The following is a 21,170-nucleotide window of genomic DNA, read 5'->3' as shown; positions in this document are numbered from 1 at the left end:
TTACCTTATGTTATGCCCTGTCTGTACATTAAGTTACAGTAAAGTTGTAACATTTTGAGACACTAATGACTGCAGCATCTTAACAACCAGGACTGCTGCAAAATTCAAAGGTACAAGTAAATCCAAAATGTCAAATAGTATATCTTTACTATCAACCATAAAACTATCAAAAAGATAAATTATTTACAGTATACTAATAAAATATAAAATATGTCATAAAAAGATAACAATCTGTTAATATATTCTATTACCATGCTGTGTCTTTGTTTAAATCATGCTGATCATTCAGTTAAAAATTTAAGAGATGGTAAAAGCTTTATATTTTAATCATTTAGAGTACTCGTAGTACCCACTCCCAAAGACGTAAGAGCACCCATCTTATCTTGAAAGAGGAGTTAAGACAAGGAGTGTTACAACACTGCATTTAAATGATAAACATGAGTAGATATCAATACTGATGTTTACACAAGAGCATATCCACAACAACTGGATGATGAAAGTAACTCGACCCTATAAATGCACTGTAAACATGACTCAAATCGAGAACATTTGTATTACTAATAATAAATAAATAGTTTACTCAGACAACTGGGTTAACATTCTTAATATTACTATGTAGCTTGTTGGTAACATTGTGAAATAACAAAAACTCTCCTCTTTGAATAAAATAAGCCAATACTTTGTCATTAGACACAAATGCACTGACTATACATTTTGGGAACAGTGTAGCATTACCCTTGTATTCTAGCAAAGTATCCCATATCATTGCCTAGCTCTTTTTGTGGTAGTTTAAAATGTGACCTTCAGATAGAGTGCCTGTTCATAAACATAAGACATCACTATTTCATAAAAACTGGAAATTTTACGACTACTTTTCCTCAATTCACAAACCTGAAGTCTTTGTAAGGAATAGCTTCAGTGATGGCTGGTTGGGAGCAAAGGAAGTTAACTGTAGGCAATCTACCCACTCAGTTGGGCACTGTCACTCTTACCTTCAGCAACAAGGCAATTGCAGGGTTGGTTAGCAGCGAGATTTTTATTAAAGACGTAAGGTTTTTCTGGAAAAATTGCATGTTACCTTCAAAATGTAATATGTGTTCCTATGAAAATACAAACCTCCACTTTGTGAATAGACACACTCCTCAGAAGGAGGAACTGTCTTATGAGTATGAAAGGTGTTGATCTCCTACCCAGAAATGTGCTTTCCTGTGCTTATCTCCTACCATAAGTCAATTTCCCAGTCATGTAAGTGAGCAGGGGAAGGATGGCTCCTGTAACATATCCTGTCATGTGTGATATCAAGGATGACAGGACCCTTTGCCTGAGTGCAGCTTCTTGCAACCTTACTCCTGGAAAAAGGAGGACTTAAGGGTTTCCTGTCGGAAGGGAAGACCAACTTGGAAGATAGCTTTATAGTACAAAAACCGAGATATCCATGCTATCTACTTACACTTCCCCTGTTAAGAAAGGGATGGAGGGAGTCACATCTAATGACCAACGGAAGCCAGTCTACCTCAGTTGTGTAATCCACCTGCAACTGGCCTGGCCATTGAGAAGACGAGGGAAAGAGAACCAGCCTTCCTTCTTCATCCTACTATTCACCACCATAAGTCTCTTGCAAGATGCTGTTCTGTCACATCGGAGCCCAAGTAGTTATAATTGTTGGGCAGCCACCACAGGTCCCGAGGAGAATGCATCCATGGGGTAGTGGGTGATATCCCTCAAGTAGAAATAGGTAAAGGTAGTTTGGCAAAGCCACACAACTACCCTCAATACCTGTGACAAAGTACCTCTTGAACATTACTACAGGTAAAAGAAATTATATACATATCTATTCAATACTTTAAAGTGGAAACTTCCTCAATTCTTGGTCATTAGGTCATTTAACCAGACTACTACTTCTCGGCTCCATCCCTATTTGGTGTCAATGTTTTTGATGAGCTTTTCTAGGTGTTAAATTCCATGATTCACCCGGGCATTTCCATTTTTCATCTTCCTGAGGGCCTATTTGAAATCTTCAGCTACTTTGATCTATACTGATTCCTTTGTTATGCCACCATGCTATACTTTCTTCATTCAGATTTTCAAAGTATTGCATCCATCATTCCAGTAACTATATTTTCAAGTTTAATTCCTCTACGTATTTTCATCTTTTATATGCTTTATCCCTTTTCCATCTTTACTCAGCCATTTGGTTACCCTGGATATTCTCTCATTTCCCTCTTCTTTGCCTTTGCCATGTGCCTTTCATGCTGCCTCCTTGTTTCTCTATATACAACTCTATCCTCTTTCTTGCCAGAACTTGAAGGCTTTTTTCCTCTTTAACGGCAATTTGTGCATCTTGACTCCATCGCCTTGTCTTTCTTTCTCAAAAGGCTTACTTGGTATCACATACTATACATCATCTGTATTTTGTAGACCTTCTTTCTACATTAGGTTTATTTGCATACAAAAACTTCTTAAATCTTCTATGACACGTAATTGTAAGAAAAATTTTCATGATACATTAGTAAAATTTTAAAAGGTAGTTATTTTACATAAAAAATGTTTCTCTCTGCATCTCTGAGACAAGCAAGAGCAACTGTGTCACATAAAAGGTTAGGGTAATTGGTAAAATATATCATCTAAGACAAGCAAGAGCAATTGTTTATGTAACAGATTTATGAAATTTGTAAAATATATTACTTAACATTAAAAAAGCAATAAATAAGACTAACATTTGCTATACTTGAGCTAAGCAATTTCTACATCCTCAAACAATAATACTCTCCCTCTACCAGCTCACATATGATGAAAAACTAGGAAAGCATTACATACTATAAAAAATAAAAATGCATCTAATGAAGTAGGAAACAAGATCCCAATACCCTTACTTCTTTAATCACAGAGAGGAAATATAGATGACTGTACCTGTATTTACTCAGTCACAGTTGTCCTATTTTTGAGAGGAGTGCAAAATGTACAAATATAGTAATACTTCCATCATGACTAAAAAGGTCATCTAAGCAACAACGCTAAAGTGCATAAAATCTATAGGTACAGACTACTGGAAAAATAAATTTCTTAAGTACATCTCTAAACCTTCTAACTTGAAAGAACACTAAGCAGTAAATAAAACTACCACCTAAAAATAACTTCTTGTTCTTGGATTACAAAGAATTTGGTGCCAACAAAATATTTTCCCAAAAGAAAAGATTAAACCTTTCTTCACTTTTATTTTCTCTTCATAACCTTTAGAATAAATAGCTTGACACAAAATTTTCCGAGCTGATGCCACAGCAAAACTTGAGGACAAAGAAGCAGGTATGTAAAATTATAAAACTTCAAAAGCATCATTTAACTGGACTGAAAAAATGTCATTAAACAACGCACAGCTTCTACCTCGTGACTCTCACTAAGTAGTGAGTGGTCAGATCACTCCTATATGAGAACTAAAATGTAGAAAAATATGAAATGAATATCATCGATTAATTACAATGCAGTTATTATACACGCATGAATTATTAGGGAGCTGTAAAATGTCGATTCTCGCGTACTTCATGACAACTGCCTTTACATCACCATTCACCTGAGAGGATCGTGGGAGGTTCATGTGTAACAGACAGTTAAGACAGATGAACTTACACAACAGTATTTTATTAAAGCACCAATGTCTGCTACTTAACCAGTCAAGCTCACTGACCCAATTTTATTTGAAACAAACCCTTTCTAAGCCTAATGACCAGCAATTTATTCCTTTTGACTTTCCAAAAATTTCAAGATCTTAATCTAGGGTTAACAATTGCTTTCTGTCTTGTAAAGAATGTTTACCACCAAGGCTATTAAAGTAAACAATTGAAGTACACTATTCATAAAGCAAAATCCTCTAAAGGGAAACTTGATGTAATACATATACTACTACATACATTTATAAACTGCATAACGTGTGTTTCGGTTTCCATTTGAAAAGTGATCCGAGAAACAGTGAAACATCCACTCTTACATTCTCTTACATTTGACTGACAAGTTTTATGTTTTCTTCCCTTCTAATTTCTTAATGCATATTTAATTACTGATAATAGCCTTGTATAATTTTCACACTCAGAATTCTGTTCTCAATTAATGATGAAATAAAAACCAATCCTGGATATAAATTAAAGATTCCTCTATATTAATATTAAGCCAGCTGTACCTCTTAACCTAAGGGCTAGATATTTTCATCGTGCAACCTTTAAAATGTAATACTAAATATTTTCCCAGACAAACTAAACTTAGATCACTTTCCAAAACACAAAAAAGGTAAAAATATGCCTCGTTCAGCAGATGGATGAAGGCATTATACCAGTGCTTGCACAACCAGATACAACACTAATAACTTTACAATGAATAACATGTATACTGATAATATAACACTCATTTTGCTACATATACAAAAATATCTTTAATATTTACATCACTGCAATCTTATGGGATCATATCCAAAGTAAGAACACAAAACATGTTCACACTCACGATACTTTTTAAAGGAAATACTAATTGCTGCCATGTCCATTAACTTTCAAAATGGATATTAAATAATCAAATAACATTACCAACAACTCTATCACACGAACAGATGACGTTATAACAAACGTAAAATACTTTCATACTTACTCTTCCTTCCTTTTATGAATAATGAACTCAGAAACAAAAATACACATACGAATCACACTGCCTACAAACGACTAGTTTAAAATCACTGGAGAAGTTTTGGCTTTTGTTTTGTCCTCAGTGAGATATCATCTGCCTTTCCACCAATTTCCTGAAAATACCTCCAGGCTGGGCCATGAGATCTTGATAAGATCCCAGCTCAACAATGCCGCCCTCCTGGAGAACAGCTATCTGACTTGCATTCCTGCAATTTAATTAACTTAGTGAATCTCTACGGTACTGTGACCATGGAAGTTATTTTACACAGAAAACCATTATGAAACCTAATCAACGAATACCAACTCCAGAAAACAACAATGATAAAATCATATGAAAGATATTAACAACAGTAGGAAAAAGAAAGCTTTGAAAATAAAAAGTAATTTCATACGATAGAATTGACCTCTTTTCTCTCAAAACATGGAACTGAGGCTATGTACTGGAATTCTAGATTATCATAACCTTTCCTCTAATATTTCCAGTTATGTTCTAATCTTTTGTACAGAATAATCATCTACCACTAAACAACAATTTTTCATGACACCAACTTTGGACAATTAAGTAATTTTGCTAGGCTTGAAAAATCTTCAAATGCGTTCTAAAAAGAAATAAGAAAAAAAACGAATCTAATTACTTACCTAATTGTTGAGAGCCTATGTGCAATTGTGATGACAGTACGACCATGCATTAATCTTTCCAGGGCTTCTTGAACTAAGCTCTCACTCTCTGCATCCAGAGCACTGTGAAAACAGTCAAACAATTTCAATACAGCAGAAGTATCAATTTTAAGTAATAACAATAATGCTTATGGATCAATATCAACAATTTTTTGGTAGCAACAGCAAAGTTTTTATGTAATAATAGCACCATTTTATATAAAATAATAGAATACAGAATTTTGGCCAAAGGCCAAGCACTGGGAGGCATTCAGTACTGAAACAGAAATTGACAGTAAAAAGGCTTGAAAGGTGTAACAGGAAGGAAACATTGTGGTTACACTATGAATCAGTTGTTAGGAGAGGGTGTAAAGTAAGATGGCAGAAAGAGAAAATGAACGGAGGTACAGTAAAAGGCATCATTTTATAGATAGCCATTAACAGTAAAAGTTCTAAACAACAATTTAGGTAACAATAATAGTTATGATTTAGCATTAAAAACATATGTAGGGGTGGCAGAAGGTAGGGGTTGCTGAACAACAGAACTTCTACCGTATTACAAAAATTATTACCATTATACAAAAAGCTACAGTGAGCACAAAAACTGGGCCTTAACATTATTATAATTGCAAAATTATTTAATCATACTACTGTACTGCATAAACAAAAGAAAATAAGTATGATGCACCAAAGTACCTTTTCTAACATCTACAGTGTGCCATACAAAGTTACTGTGAGTCAGGATGTCCTATAGAAAAAATAATCCTCACAACTGCTGGCTTGACCTAAGAAGAGAAACTAACCTGGTAGCTTCGTCAAGTAACAATATCCTTGGATTGCTTATCAGTGCCCGGGCAATGGCGATCCTTTGTTTCTGGCCGCCAGAAAGCATGATGCCCCTCTCTCCCACTAAGGTATCCAGACCATCAGGGAATGATTTGACGAAATTCAAGGCATTGGCCTCCCTAAGAGATGCTTCAATTTGTTCCTCGGTTACAGTATTTGGTTCTAGAGCTCCATATAGTAAGTTTTCTCTTATAGATGTTGAGAAAAGAGCAGGTTCCTGGAAGGAGATTTGCCTTATGATTACTTAAGCTTTGGTTTCTTGGTACTAATACACAAAAGAGAGATAAACATGAACTAATAAACAAAAGAAAGATAATCATTAAGAAGACAATACGTACACCCTAATAGCTATCAACAATTAGGCAATTTTGACATGTATTTGGCATAAGGTTTATGCAAAAAATATCCTTGCAGATAGCATCTTAACATGAACAGGCATTTCATTTTCACAAAGGGCCAAACTAAACAAATATCGTGACTTACTACGTACCTGACTTACACACCCGATTGCTGATCGAAGCCACGATGGGTCAAGTTTTGTTAATGGTACCCCATCAATTGTAACCTCGCCACTCAGTGGATCATAGAGTCGAAGCAGTAAAGATCCAATAGTACTTTTACCAGATCCGCTGGATCCTACAACAGCCACTACTGACCCTAAACAAAATATACATGTATCTATTTCTTAAAAGCAAGTGTATAATCAATTCTTAATAGTAGTACTAGCCAGTTTGATTTATTTAATACAATTAATCATCAACGTGACTTTATGTTCTGGTTCCGAGTGGGTGATCATACACATTACTAAACAGAACTTTCTAGCCTAGGGGGTTGGAGGGCTCAATCTCATGTTGTAATGATTTGTCTAAGCAGGTATCGGGACAAATCCCCCGGAGGACAAAATCCCCCATAGGACAAAATCCCCTGAGGACAAAATCCCCTGAGGACAAAATCCCCCTTGCCAGAATTCCCCGTTTTCTACCATTTGTTTGTTTTTCAAACAAGGCAAAATTTTTTTTACTAACAGCTACATTAACTAAATCTTACTTTCATAGCAGTACAGTCGTTTGCTCATTATTCTGAAAAGGCGATATACTTTTTTACTTACATAGTTTAACTAAATCGTCTTACAAAGAGTTCATTTTGGAAATCACTTTAGTACTTCCACCCATAGAAGATGGAGTTTGTGAAGAGCAACAAAGGACAGGTGAAATTGCATCGTGAAGGATATATTTACGTTAAACACTTTGCACTATTACCGGATAAGACCCAAACAACTTATGATAGATTTATACAAGAAGTAAAAATCTTGACAAATTGCTCGCCTGCAAGTGCAATGATCGATTTTGAAAGACCAATGCTGAATACTTTGATAGCATACTTCCCTGAAGTCAATGTAAAAGGCTGCTCGTTTCATTTGTGCCAAAATATTTACAGAAAAATACAAGAGTTTGGTTTACAAAAACATTATCAAGACAATAATGAATTTTCTCTTAAAATGAGAATTATAGTGGCCCTGCCTTTATTACCCCTGAATCTGTTCATGAAGCGTTTGAACAGCTCTATGATATTATGCCAGAGGAGAGTTTCCCGATTTTGGATTACTTTGAGGAGCACTATATTGGCAGGCCATGTCGACGAGGACGCAAGAACCCACATGTAGCATGCCTCTGTAGAATATGTATGCAAGAACAAATGATGAACTTAATTGTACTAATAATTCTGTTGAAGGATGGCATCGCAGTTTCATATCATTTGCTGGGTGTTTCCATCCAGTCATCTGGAAGTTTATGAGTCTCTTAGAGCGAGAAAACAACTTTCAAGATGTTCAGATGAATAAGATTATTTCTGGTATCGCTAGTGAACCACCTAGAAAGAAATATAAGGATGCCACATCACGAATCAAATCAGTTGTGCTAACATACCAAGAAAGAATGTATTTAGATTATATTAGAGGCATTGCATTTAACTTAGGGTTTTAAACACATGTTCAGTCTTTGAATAAACAATTTAGCATTTTTCTCGAAATGTGCATTTTCCTCAATATTGTTAAGAATTCCACCTCCTGAGTTAGTTAAACAAAATTTCTATCAGTAATATTCAGTTAACTAGAGCAATAATAAATGTGAAACCAGCAAACGACTGTACGAGTATTTTAATATATTTCTGTTTGGAATTATATAAGCAATGAAAATAAAACAAGTTATGTACTACTATTATTGGTTGCTTACATTTTCATGACTAAATTTGTCCCGGGGGATTTTGTCCTAGAACCGTCTAAGCATATATGCAGATATGGAGTAATAAAAAAAAAAAAAAATTTATCTACAGATAAACTTCACATTTGGACTTGTCCATTACCCACCCTGGCCCAGCTTCCATCCCTTACATAAGTATGCTTTGGGTGTAACATCTCTATGTTTGGGACTTTCTATCTTGATTTTCCCTTATATTACTGCTATTTCTGACAGTACGGACACACTAGTAATAACATTAACAATTGTCAGTACAGCCACTGTATTGTCTTCTACTTTTTGGTCTCCTCTCACTTGGCACTCCACATTCTTCAACTTTTTCAGATTTAATAAGAACCGGTGTTGAAAGCAAACTAGATGCGGAACAACAAACATTATTGGTACATCTGACATAAAGTGTACATATCATTAAGAACGTCAGAACACTGATAATACCATATTTCATCACCTCTGGAAATAACTCACATCACACACTAATTATCAAAAACTTACCTGCAGGAACTGAGAGATTCAAATCTTTGAATAAGACCAATTCTGGTCTGGTTGGGTAGGCAAACATCACATTTTTAAACTGTATAGCACCTTTAAGTTCATCACTGCTTAACGTGACACCTGAAAATAAATTTATATGTAAGACTGTCAAGTTAAGTATATCTTAATTTTACCAGACCACTGAACCCAAACTGCTTCACACTTGCAAAGTTCAACTAACCACAAACTTAGGCACATAATCTAATTGTATCAACAAACATAAAATACAAAATATGGCATACATATGATACCAGTCACACTCTTCTGTGGAAATTCACAGATGTCTATTGTTGTGCAAATTATCAGCCAGTGCTAGCCAGCCCTGAGAGAGGTAAACACTTTGATAATACTGTACCAATAATAAAGTTACATCTGAGAGCAAGGAAAGACATGCCACTTATGTTTTGTAAAATACAGTTTTTTCTCACAATATGAAATAGAATGAAAGCTTGTACATCAAAGAATATCTTATGGCACATTCAAGTATCTGACAAGACAAATCACGCAAGGTAATTTGCTTTTAAAATTTCTTTGAATTAGTTACTGCATTGCAGTTACAAAATGTATATACTGTGTATGAGTAATAAATGTGCTCATAACACATCTTTAGCATCCAAATACTTATGAAATAAGGTATGTTTCTTGTTGTCATCAAAATCTTAATACTTTAGGTAAATCAGATGACACAAAATACTTTGAAACCAGTCCCTCTCTCTGTGGTTTAGGTCTTGAATAAGTGTTTCTTTATCTTATAACAGTACTACAGTAAAATCTGAAAATAATAAAGAGAAATAAAATTTCAGTTTGCAAATTGTTGCTGTAGCATCATGAAATAAGATGCAATTCCATGAAGTAAAACTACTGTAAAACAATAGAAAAAATTATAAAGGAAGAGAACTGAAAATAAAAGTACCTATGTCCTAAACATGATGTTGTACTGCTCACATCAACCACAAGAAATAACAAGAAACATTATATTTATTATATACTGTCTACTAAAGTAAAACAAGTAAGAGGAAATAAAAGGAGGCAAACCCCACTACATAGCCTTCAATATAAGTCTACAAGCAATAACGATTTACCTGTGCTTTGTTTTCTCATTTGTTATACTGTGCTTTTGAAGACTTGAATAAATTTAATATATTCTATTTCTAGTTTCTTTATTTCACCCCCATCATCAGGATGGTAGACTCAAGAAGTCATAATTGCCTGAATGAAGCAGTTCATTACTCTCAAAGTAAATCTGAACCTACAATACAAATCCACTTTATTACTACTTTACTACAGAAGGAACATTACCTCCTTGCACTGGAATGGTAGGATGTCGATCGATCAACTCAAATAGTCTTGTTGATGCTCCAATGCCTCTGTTCATTTCAGAATAGAATGAGGACAAGCCACCTAGAGCAATTCCCACATAGGCAGCATACAAGAGAAAAGACGACAGCTGACCAACTGACAAGGAAGCATCTGTAACCAAGCCACCGCCATAGTACAGGACAGACAAGATGATAACGTTCCCGCTGAGACCTGTCTAGAAAATGGGACAATATGAACTTAACCATACCTTTTGTGAGACCAATGAAGATACATATGCACATTTCTTCATTTTAACATTATGTATTCAAGGTTTTCCAAAAAATGCAAACTATAATTTTATCATCAAGTACTCACATCAAAAGTCATAAAAAAAAAAAAAAATTAGCCATACCATTCCAAAGAAAATTGCTCTTGCTAGCGATTCCTTGTATGTCATGTCCAGAACATAGTTGACACTTTTGTCATAAGTCTGCATCTCTCTCCCTTCCTGGGAGAAAGATCGTACTGTGCGTATGTTTGATATTCTCTCCTCTGCAACTTGCGTTGATTGTGCAAGAGTATCCTGGAAGCAAAAACATAATGAAGATATACACCATACTAAAATTCATTCAAACTGTATTTTATCTAAAATAGATAAACCATTGAAGGCATAAAGTAGCCAATGTATTTAAAGAAACATTCAATCACTATATAATCCAACACAGAGCTTCATGATAATACTACAATATTTCACTGGTTGTCATATCTGGATCTGTTAATTTAAATTTAATTGAACACTCAGCTAATCATTAGCTTATTTCTAAAGTACACACCTTTTTATCTTACTTGTTTCAAAAATAGGGCACAATTAAAAACGCAGTACAAAGTCAGAGTTCCTAATGTAAACCACCTCTCACAATCATTTAAAGCAGTGGTTCCCAAACTGGGGCATACCAGAGGTTCATTTGATTTTTAAGGGAGGCAATTCAAGAATGTTTAAACCAAGATAATGGCATTTTTTAGGCTTCCTCCATGTGAATATAAAAATTATAGTGTATTACCACAGGGGCCACCAGGATTTTAGAAGAGATGAGTTGGGGCATGGTTAAAAAAAAAAAAAAAAAGGTTGGGAACCACTGATTTAAAACCCTCTGCAGAAGAGTGTACCAACCAGTATATCAGATGCAGTCACAGCAGAGGATGAATTAGTTTTCATCTTAATTTTGCCAACTAATTAAATACTGGATGACACCAATTTTGTAACTAACTGGGGGAGTTGAAGGGAAGTTAAATCAAAGCCTTAAACCACTATCAAGTAATAAGTCTTGGTCCTGAAGTTTTTTTTCTGTCACCCTTGTCCTTATACAAGTATCTGTATTGTTCTAAAGCAAAAATTTCTTCTGTTTATTTAGTTTTCCACTGTTCTGATCTTCTTTTTCTGCCTTTTCTCAAAAGCATGTTTAATCATTCAAGTAATTACTTAAAAAAAATACTCAAAAAGCACAACTAAATGTTAACAAACGGGCACTTATTTAAATTTAAGTGGAAAGGATTGGGAAAAGATACGAAAGTAAGATAACTGCACTTGCTATGTACTTACTCATAAAATGAAAACAATAAATCTAAGGGTAAAGGCTTAACTTTAGTGGGCTGAAGGCCTAATCCACGTAAGCTAACATGAATAGGTTTCCACTAGTAGGCTAATGCAAACGAGAGCTAGCCGAGTCATTAACTATCTAACCAATCTTCAACTACTTAACATTACTCACAAAGCCTATGTTTCCATCACCAAGCATAACCCATCATCAAAAATTAAAATACTCCTGAAATATACTGGAAATATCATCAATGCGGCAAAACCAACCACTTTCCTCCACAAAACTGCAAAAAAATGACCAACATGCAGATCTTCAGACTTGAGGCCCGGGTATATGCCCTACAGATGAAACACATCTACGAAGGGGTAAAATTCAATGAACAATCAACAAGATGAAGAAAAACAGTGTAAAAGATAAACATTAAATTAAAAATAACCTGAGGAGCAATGCTAAACTGTTAACAGGATGCAGATACATGAAAAACAGGCAATTAATGGATGTCTCAGGTTCCTAGTGGTGTGGAGGGCTACCATTTACCGTTTCAAAAATGACTGCAGTGAACTTGAACATTCAAAGACCACAATGTGGGAGGCCTACAAATGATCGGTTTATGATAGAGAATACTGTATTAGAGAAACGCGAATAAAGTGCTATTATGAAATATGATATTGTCATGTTACAATAAAGTTTTATACATACTTACCTGACAGATATATACTTAGCTATAGACTCCGTCGTCTCCGACAGAATTTCAAATTTCGCGGCACACGCTACCGGTAGGTCAGGTGATCTACCGCCCTGCCCTGGGTGGCAGGACTAGGAACCATTCCCGTTTTCTAATCAGAATTCTTCTCTTCCACCTGTCTCCTGCGGGGAGGCTGGGTGGGCCATTAATCGTATATATCTGTCAGGTAAGTATGTATAAAACTTTATTGTAACATGACAATATCATTTTTATACATTCAACTTCCCTGCCAGATATATACTTAGCTGATTAGCACCCATTGGTGGTGGGTAAGAGACAGCTAACTACTGAAATAGACAGGTAAACAACATATGTTGTAGGTATTAATAAACCTTGGTTCCTACCTTATTAGGCTGAAGACTTCACGGCTACTGCCTTGGAGTCTGCTTAGCCTCAAGAGCCTCAGCGAGATATTGATCTATGGCTAAGAGTTCTTGTGGGTCTGCCAATGGGGTCTTATCCACTTACTCGGCAGAGCCTAAAGGCCTTTGTCATTGGGTGCTATTCCACTAACATGACAATACACCTTGTTCAAGGAGCACAACACCGATCCCGATCACCTGATCCTAACATCCATGTTAGTTCTAAGATTGCAAGGAGTTATCCCCGAACTCCTTACAAACAACCAAAAACTCGAAACATAATTACACTTTCATTTTTACAAAATATACAAAAAAAAAATTTTTGTACTCCCCTACTAGCCAAACATACACTTGATCCCCTACCAGCAATGACACTATGCTCCCGTGCGACATCAGTGAGCTTGCTAATAGAAAACCAAGCACATATCTGACAAGTGGGTTTATGTACGATAAAACACAATATTTAAGGATCAGTCTTTGCTCCAAGACCCAGCACTGTATCTGCTGATACAAATGGACCTAGAGAGAAGCACTTCTCATAGGTCACTCTCACATCCTTCAGATAATGAGATGCAAACACTGAATTGCACCTCCAATACGTAGTCTCAATGATATTTTTAAGAGACATATTCTTTTGGAACGCCAAGGATGTTGCTACTGCTCTCACCTCATGGGTCTTGACCTTTAGAAGACCGAAGGATTCCTCCGAGCAGTTCTTGTGAGCGTCCGTAATTACGCTTCTCACAAAGAAAGCTAAGGCGTTCTTGGACATGAGTCTTTTGGGGTTCTTCACCGCACACCAAAGACCTTGTTGACAAGCTCCCATCTCTGTCTTCCTCTCTAAATAAAATTTAAGAGCTCTCACTGGACAGAGAGACCTCTCTATCTCTCTGCCTACGAGGTTAGATAGACCTTTTACTTCAAAGCTTCTGGGCCAAGGTTTTGACGGGTTTTCGTTCTTCGCCAGAAACATTGTCTGGAACGAACAGATGGCAGCATCTCCTTTGAACCCCACTGTGGAATCTAGAGCGTGCAATTCGCTCGTCCTCTTGGCTGTAGCGAGAGACAACAGGAATAAGCATTTCCTAGTGACGTCGCGGAAGGAAGCCAGATGTAAAGGCTCGAATTTATCCGATGAAAGGAATTTCAGGACCACGTCCAGATTCCAACTAGGTGTTCTAGGAGTTGCTGCTTTTGAAGTTTCAAAGGATCTAATTAGATCGTGTAGATCTTTGTTGTCTGCAATATCTAGCCCTCGATTTCTAAATACTGAAGACAGCATGCTTCTGTATCCCTTTATTGTTGAGACAGATAGGTGTGATTCCTCTCTCAGAAAGAGGAGGAAATCGGCAATATTCACTATAGAGGTACTGGAGGAGGACAGCTTCTGACTCTTACACCACCTCCTAAAGACTTCCCACTTCGATTGGTATACTCTTCTCGTCGAAGCTCTGCGGGCTCTAGCGATAGAGCCCGCAGCCTTGCGAGAAAAGCCCCTCGCTCTGACAAGTCTTTCGATAGTCGAAAGGCAGTCAGAGCGAGACCTGGGAGGTTGTGATGAAACCTCTCGAAGTGGGGTTGTCTGAGTAGATCTGGTCTGTTTGGAAGAGATCTGGGGAAGTCCACTATCCACTCCAGTACCTCCGTGAACCATTCCTGGGCTGGCCAAAATGGGGCTATTAGTGTCAACTTCGTGTTCTTTGACGCTACGAACTTCCTGAGCACTTCCCCCAGGATCTTGAACGGGGGAAAGGCGTATGCGTCCCCACCCGACCAATCCAGGAGAAACGCGTCTATTGCGAAGGCTCTCGGATCTTCCACTAGAGAGCAAAAGATCTCTATTCTTTTGGAGAGGAACGTCGCAAACAGGTCTATGTGAGGTCTCCCCCACAGGGACCAAAGACTTCGACACACTTCTTCGTGTAGAGTCCACTCTGTGGGAAGGACCTGATTCCTCCTGCTCAGTCTGTCCGCTCTCACATTCTTTATCCCTTGAACAAATCTTGTGAGGAGAGTTATGCCTCTTTCTTCTGTCCAGGTTAACAGGTGTCTTGTTAACTGAAAGAGGGAGAAAGAGTGCGTGCCTCCTTGCTTGCGTATGTAAGCCAGAGCCGTGGTGTTGTCCGAGTTTATCTGTATCACCCCGCCTCTGACTATCTCTTCGAAGAACTTTAAGGCTAGGTGTATGGCCACTAGTTCCTTGCAATTGATGTGCCAGGACACCTGTTCCTTTGTCCAGGTGCCTGACACCTCCCTTGCTCCTAGCGTCGCTCCCCATCCCGACTCCGAAGCGTCGGAATATAACACTTGGTCTGGGTTCTGCAGGGCAAGCGATACGCCTTCGTTCTTTTGAAGAGGAAGGATCCACCACTTCAAATGATCTTTTACCTCTTGTGGAAGCGGGAAGATGTCCGAGAGTTGTCCCGTCTTCCAACTCCACACCCCTTTCAGGAAAAACTGAAGAGGGCGAAGGTGAAGCCTCCCCAGAGAGAAGAACTTTTCTAGTGAGGACAGGGTCCCTAAAAGGCTCAGATAATCCCTCGCTGAACTGTTCTTTCTCTCTAAGAAGCTCGAGATTTTCGACAAACCTCGAGTGATTCTTTCTCGCGAAGGAAATACTCGAAAACCCCGAGAATCCATCTGAATCCCCAGATAGACCAAGCTCTGGCTGGGGATCAGCTGCGACTTCTCGAGGTTCACGAGTAATCCCAGCGATTCTATCATGTTCCTTGTTACTGATAAGTCCTCCAAGCACTGAATCTCCGACTTGGCCCTGATCAGCCAGTCGTCCAAGTAGAGGGAGATGTTTATTCCCTCTAGGTGAAGCCATCTTGCCACATTCGCCATCAGGTTGGTGAATACTTGCGGAGCTGTAGACAGACCGAAGCACAGAGCCCTGAATTGAAAAATCTTGTCTCCTATTACAAACCGAAGATATTTCTTTGACAAATGGTGAATGGGAACGTGGAAATACGCATCTTGCAAGTCCAGAGAGACCATCCAATCTCCTGGACGAAGAGCCGACATTACTGAAGCGGACGTTTCCATGCGAAACTTCTTTTTCTGAACAAAGCGATTCAGAGCGCTTACGTCCAGAACTGGTCTCCACCCCCCCGATGCCTTTGGTACTAGAAAAAGGCGATTGTAAAATCCCGGGGAGTGTGGATCCTGCACAAGTTCGATGGCCTCCTTTTCCCACATTTGTTCCACCATTTGAAGGAGAGTCTTTCATTACAGGGTCTCTGTACCTCGCTGACAGTTCCCGAGGCGTAGATGTTAGGGGAGGGCTGTCCTCGAAGGGGATTACATATCCTTTCTTTAGGACCGACACTGACCAAGGGTCGGCTCCCCTTTTTACCCATACTCCTGCAAAGTTCAGGAGTCTGGCGCCCACTGGTGCTTGAAGGAGCAACAAGTCATTTGTTTTTCTTGAAAGGCCTAAAGGAAGACCTTCCTCTCTTGTCAGAGCTCTTCTTTCTGGCAGGGGGACGAGCCGCTGCACCTCCATGAAAGGGCTGCTGAGGAGGACGAGAGTCCTTCTTAATCGCCGACACTACAGGGCGTCCTTTCTTGGACGTTTGTGTTAGTAGGTCCTGTGTCGCCTTCTCAGTTAGCGAGCGAGATATATCCTTCACTAACTGAGAAGGAAACACAGATGATCCGACAGAGGGGCGAACAATAAAGCAGTCCTCTGGCTCGGAGAAACCCCTTTTGATAATAGGGATCCATATACTGATCTCTTCTTCAGGAGACCAGCACCAAAAAGGGAAGCCACTTCTCCCGAACCGTCCTGTACTGCCTTGTCCATGCAAGACAGGACGCTATGTAGAATCTCTGGGTTTTTAAGAAACTCCGGATCTTTAGATTTGTTGGCCAGAACTCCGAGTGACCAATCCAGAAAGTTGAACACCTCTAAAGTGACAAAAAGTCCCTTTAGAAGTGGTTCAACTCCGAAGTGCTCCACGTCGATCTGACCGATCCTAAAGAGTGACGTCTAGAGGCCTCCACTAAACAATTGGAAAAGTCCGCATCTGCCGAGGCAGGCAGAGAAAGACCCATAGTCTCTCCTGTCCCATACCAAATACCTCTCTTTCCATGTAGTTTGGAAGGAGGCATGCAGAATACCATCTTTCCCAACTCTTTCTTCTTGTCCATCCAAGAATCTAAAGAATGGAGTGCCTTCTTCATAGATATTGCAGGCTTCATTTTCAGAAAGGCCGAAGATTTTGCCGTAGCCGAGCTCGAAAAGAGAGAACGAGGAGAAGGAGGAGCCGCCGGACTAAGAGAGTCTCCAAACTCTTGTAGCAGTAATGAGGCTAAGACCTTATAACTCGAGAGTCCCTCATTTGCAGGAGGTTCATCATCAGACAAATCGTCTAAACCTCGATCAGACGAAGGAGAAAGCTCACGTTTGGAGGGAGAGTCCTTCCAAGACCTACGATCTGAAGGAGAGGAGCTCCTATTTGGAGAAGAGTCATAAATTCCAGGAACGAGTCTCCGACTCCTGCCTCCTGGCTCTTGACTCTTGCCTCCTGACTCCTGCCTCCTGACTCCTGCCTCCTGACTCCGGACTCCTGCCTCCTGACTCCGGACTCCTGCCTCTTGACTCCTGCCTCTTGGCTCCTGACTCCTGCCTCTTGACTCCTGACTCCTGCCTCTTGCCTCCTGGCTCTTGCCTCCTGGCTCCTGCCTCCTGCCTGGATGACTCCACACTCTGGCTCTTGCCTCCTGCCTCCTGGTTGACTCCTCACTCCTGGCTCTTGGCTCCTGCCTCCTGGGTGACTCACTCCTGGCCGGTGCCAGACGTCTGATAGGTTCATCCAGGTTCGTACAGGAAACCTCACCTCGAGTAGGAGGATTGATCCTGGCGGCAGATACCTCCATACGTCTGGAGGATCTTTTGATCGGAAGGGAAGAGTCTTTCCTTCTAGGAGGCTCCTTTGACAGAACTCCTACAAAAGACGAAATCTGCTCTTGCATAGCCATCATGAACCTCTTCGTAACCTCCTCTTTATCCTCTTCGGGAGGAGGGGAAGGAGGAGGGGAGGAGTCCATAGCCTCCACCTCCTGCCTCCTTCTCACTCTGGTTGAAAGAATGGCTCTTCTTGCCTTCTTCACTCCCGAAGGAGACTCCTCAGGGAAGTTTTCTGGGCTCGAATCAATCGTCGGAGCCTTCCAACTCCTCTTGAGTGGTCGAGATCGATCTGAATCCCTCCAATCACGTCTCAGAGATGAAGATCCCGACGACGAAAAACACTCACGCAGGACGCTTTTACAATAGCGATCCTTGGCAGTCTGGGGTGTCACAGAAACCGCCGAAGGGACACCTGATCGGTGGGGATTCTCCACAACCTCCTTTCGGTTTTCGACATTCCTTCTCCTCTGGGCATGTGAGCTTGGAAGAGGTCTAGACCTAGGAGCGTTGCTGAGCCGACCAGATGCCCCCTCCACTACACTGGGGACACTCATATCACTGTCCACTGAAAAATCACTAGCCTTACCTTGTATGGCAGCCATTTTGTTTTCCATCAACTTGAAGGCTGCTTTTAGATCCGCAAGTTCTTTCGCTGAATCTATAGGTTCTGCAATAGGAGAAGGGGCTGCAATGGAAGGAGAAGTAGCAATACTTACCCTTGGGGAAGATCTCAAGCTAGGAATTAGCTCAGATCTCGAACTACTTAAACTTCTATAAGAAGCCTTCCTCACTCTTTCTCTCTCTAACTTTTTCAAATAATTAGTTAGATTCTTCCATTCGTTCTCACTCAAATTCTCACATTCCTTGCAAGTATTAGTAAAAGAACATTCATACTCCCTGCAACCCTTGCATACAGTGTGAGGGTCTACCGAAGCTTTCGGCAACCTCACCTTACAGCCTACATTCACACAACGTCTCACAACCATTCCAGAGTCAGACATTTTTAAAGAAAAATCCAAAATCAAGTCCACAAAACAGTCCACAAAAGCGTATGCCAATCCAACAATCCAGATACGTCACCAAAAGTCGGTCAAGAAGATCAATTGCCGGTGAAAAAAGAAAAACCAATCGAGAGGAACCAACAACAATGTTGATGGCCCGGGCGACAGAAGAATTCTGACTAGAAAACGGGAATGGTTCCTAGTCCTGCCACCCAGGGCAGGGCGGCAGATCACCTGACCTACCGGTAGCGTGTGCCGCGAAATTTGAAATTCTGTCGGAGACGACAGAGTCTATAGCTAAGTATATATCTGGCAGGGAAGTTGAATGTATAAAACTATAAATTGTAAAACGAAAGCTAAAAATTCCTTACCTGAACACTTTTTGTAATAGTCCGAACATACCGTCCGAAAAATATTGCACCCAAGGCTACAGGAGGAACAATACTGAGGCCAACTATTGCCAAATCCAATGACATATAAAACTGTAATAAAATGAGACATTATTACAATTTTTCATTATGACACTGGCCATTCCAGAAGATATGCACCCATCTTTACACGAATATTACAAAACACTGACACACAAAACCAAATAATTTCTTAACTTTTGATATTAATAAACTTAATCATCACAAAATGAAAACAAACAATTGCATAAAACATTTTATATGACAAACTTAAAATTCATGAAACTAAAACAATCTTGCAATTTTGTAGTTATTAACTAGTACTTCTCTACATATACCCTACTTCCCCCTGAGTACTCAAAACCTACATTAAAATTGCTACATACAAATCATTATTTTACTTTTAGTACGGTAAAGATAATCTCACGGATACATATTGTATATGAGACAAGCTTAACTATTAAGTATTTGTTTACAACACACTTACTGGAAGTGGGAATTCCTTCATTACAGTAACAAAAATTCATCACAGAAGATCATTATGTACTAAAAAAACATTAGTTCAGAGATGAAATTCTGCCCAAATCATGTTTGTAAATGCCAGATAACTTTACAAACAATAAATTAATTCTCTATATTCATAAAAACTAAGTTACCATCATCCCCACTCCTGCTAAGGTCATCACCAAGGACCTTAACCCATCCGAAATGTTCATTGTCACTGACTGGGATACCAGGGATGTATCAGCTGACAGCCTGTTAACAAGTTCTCCAGTTTTATTTGAGTCAAAGAATGCTATTTCCTGCTTCATAATGGCAGCAAACACAGATGACCGCAAGGCACGGGTTATTCGCTGACCTGGGAAAGGCAAGAATCCTGAATGAGATCATTATCATCTAACATTTTTGCAAGTCTTAAGTGCTATAAAAAATATTGACAATTTTCCCAACATATATAAAATAAAAAGTCTCTATACAAGATTCCGTAACAACATAGACATCCAGCTATCATTACATAAAAATGATATTGTTAAACTACAATAAAGTTTTGTACATACTTACCTGGCAGATATATACTTAGCTATAGTCTCCGACGTTCCGACAGAATTTCAAATCTCGCGGCACACGCGACAGGTAGGTCAGGTGGTCTACCTTACCCGCCGCTGGGTGGCGGGCGTATGAACCAATCTATCTCTCCAGCCAGATTTTTTTTTTTTTTTTCACCTGTCTCCTGAGGGGAGGCTGGGTGGGCCATTAGACGTATATATCTGCCAGGTAAGTATGTACAAAACTTTATTGTAGTTTAACAATATCATTTTTGTACATGAACTTCCCTGCCAGATATATACTTAGCTGATTGGCACCCTTGGTGGAGGGTAAGAGACAGCTAAAGTAATAAGGAGAGATAAGAAACAACTGATGTTGTAGGATATAAATAACCTTGGTTCTTACCTGTTCAGGCAGAAGACTTCATTGATACTGTCTCTGAGTCTGCGTTGCCTGGAGAGCTACAGCTAGGACGTGACCTGATGCTGAAAGACTCTCGGATCTACCACTGGGATATATGATCCCTTTGTGTGGTAGAATCCAAGTCGGATCCTGTTAAAGGAGTTCGTCCCTATCTTAACAGGTCCTAACCACTACTACTGCAAGGAGCCACACTCATCAGACAACCTAACTCAACTACTAAAGAATTAGTATTACGACCTAAAGAGATGCCTTCATGCATCCTCTTTAAGGCAACCAACAACAACAATAAATCAAGGGGGAAAAATTTATACTACTACCGGATGAGTTCCAGCTCCCTGCCCCAGCACTGAATCCGCAGATACGTACGGGCCCAAGGCGAAGCATTTTTCGTAAGTGATTCTCACATCACGTAAGTAG

At 39.2% G+C, this 21,170-nt stretch overlaps 1 protein-coding gene across 1 annotated transcript in view; it reads right to left on the bottom strand.

Annotated features, from left to right (window-relative positions):
* Positions 1–130: 130 nt before the first annotated feature.
* LOC135214388 (ATP-binding cassette sub-family B member 10, mitochondrial-like) overlaps positions 131–21,170 on the bottom strand; it is a 58,009-nt gene continuing 36,969 nt past the window's right edge. The window contains exons 5-13 of the mRNA XM_064248638.1: positions 19,940–20,142; positions 19,248–19,358; positions 10,668–10,838; positions 10,256–10,490; positions 8,918–9,037; positions 6,661–6,827; positions 6,128–6,387; positions 5,307–5,408; positions 131–4,873 (exon numbers count right to left, since the gene is read on the bottom strand). Coding sequence (XP_064104708.1) covers positions 4,747–4,873; positions 5,307–5,408; positions 6,128–6,387; positions 6,661–6,827; positions 8,918–9,037; positions 10,256–10,490; positions 10,668–10,838; positions 19,248–19,358; positions 19,940–20,142 — 1,496 coding nt within the window. The 3' untranslated portion in view covers positions 131–4,746. The remainder of the gene's footprint in view (positions 4,874–5,306; positions 5,409–6,127; positions 6,388–6,660; positions 6,828–8,917; positions 9,038–10,255; positions 10,491–10,667; positions 10,839–19,247; positions 19,359–19,939; positions 20,143–21,170) is intronic.

This window comes from Macrobrachium nipponense, chromosome 45 (genome assembly GCF_015104395.2).
Source record: "Macrobrachium nipponense isolate FS-2020 chromosome 45, ASM1510439v2, whole genome shotgun sequence".
In the NCBI taxonomy this organism is placed as follows: Eukaryota; Metazoa; Arthropoda; class Malacostraca; order Decapoda; family Palaemonidae; genus Macrobrachium; species Macrobrachium nipponense.
This window is presented reverse-complemented; position numbering and strand designations above follow the sequence as displayed.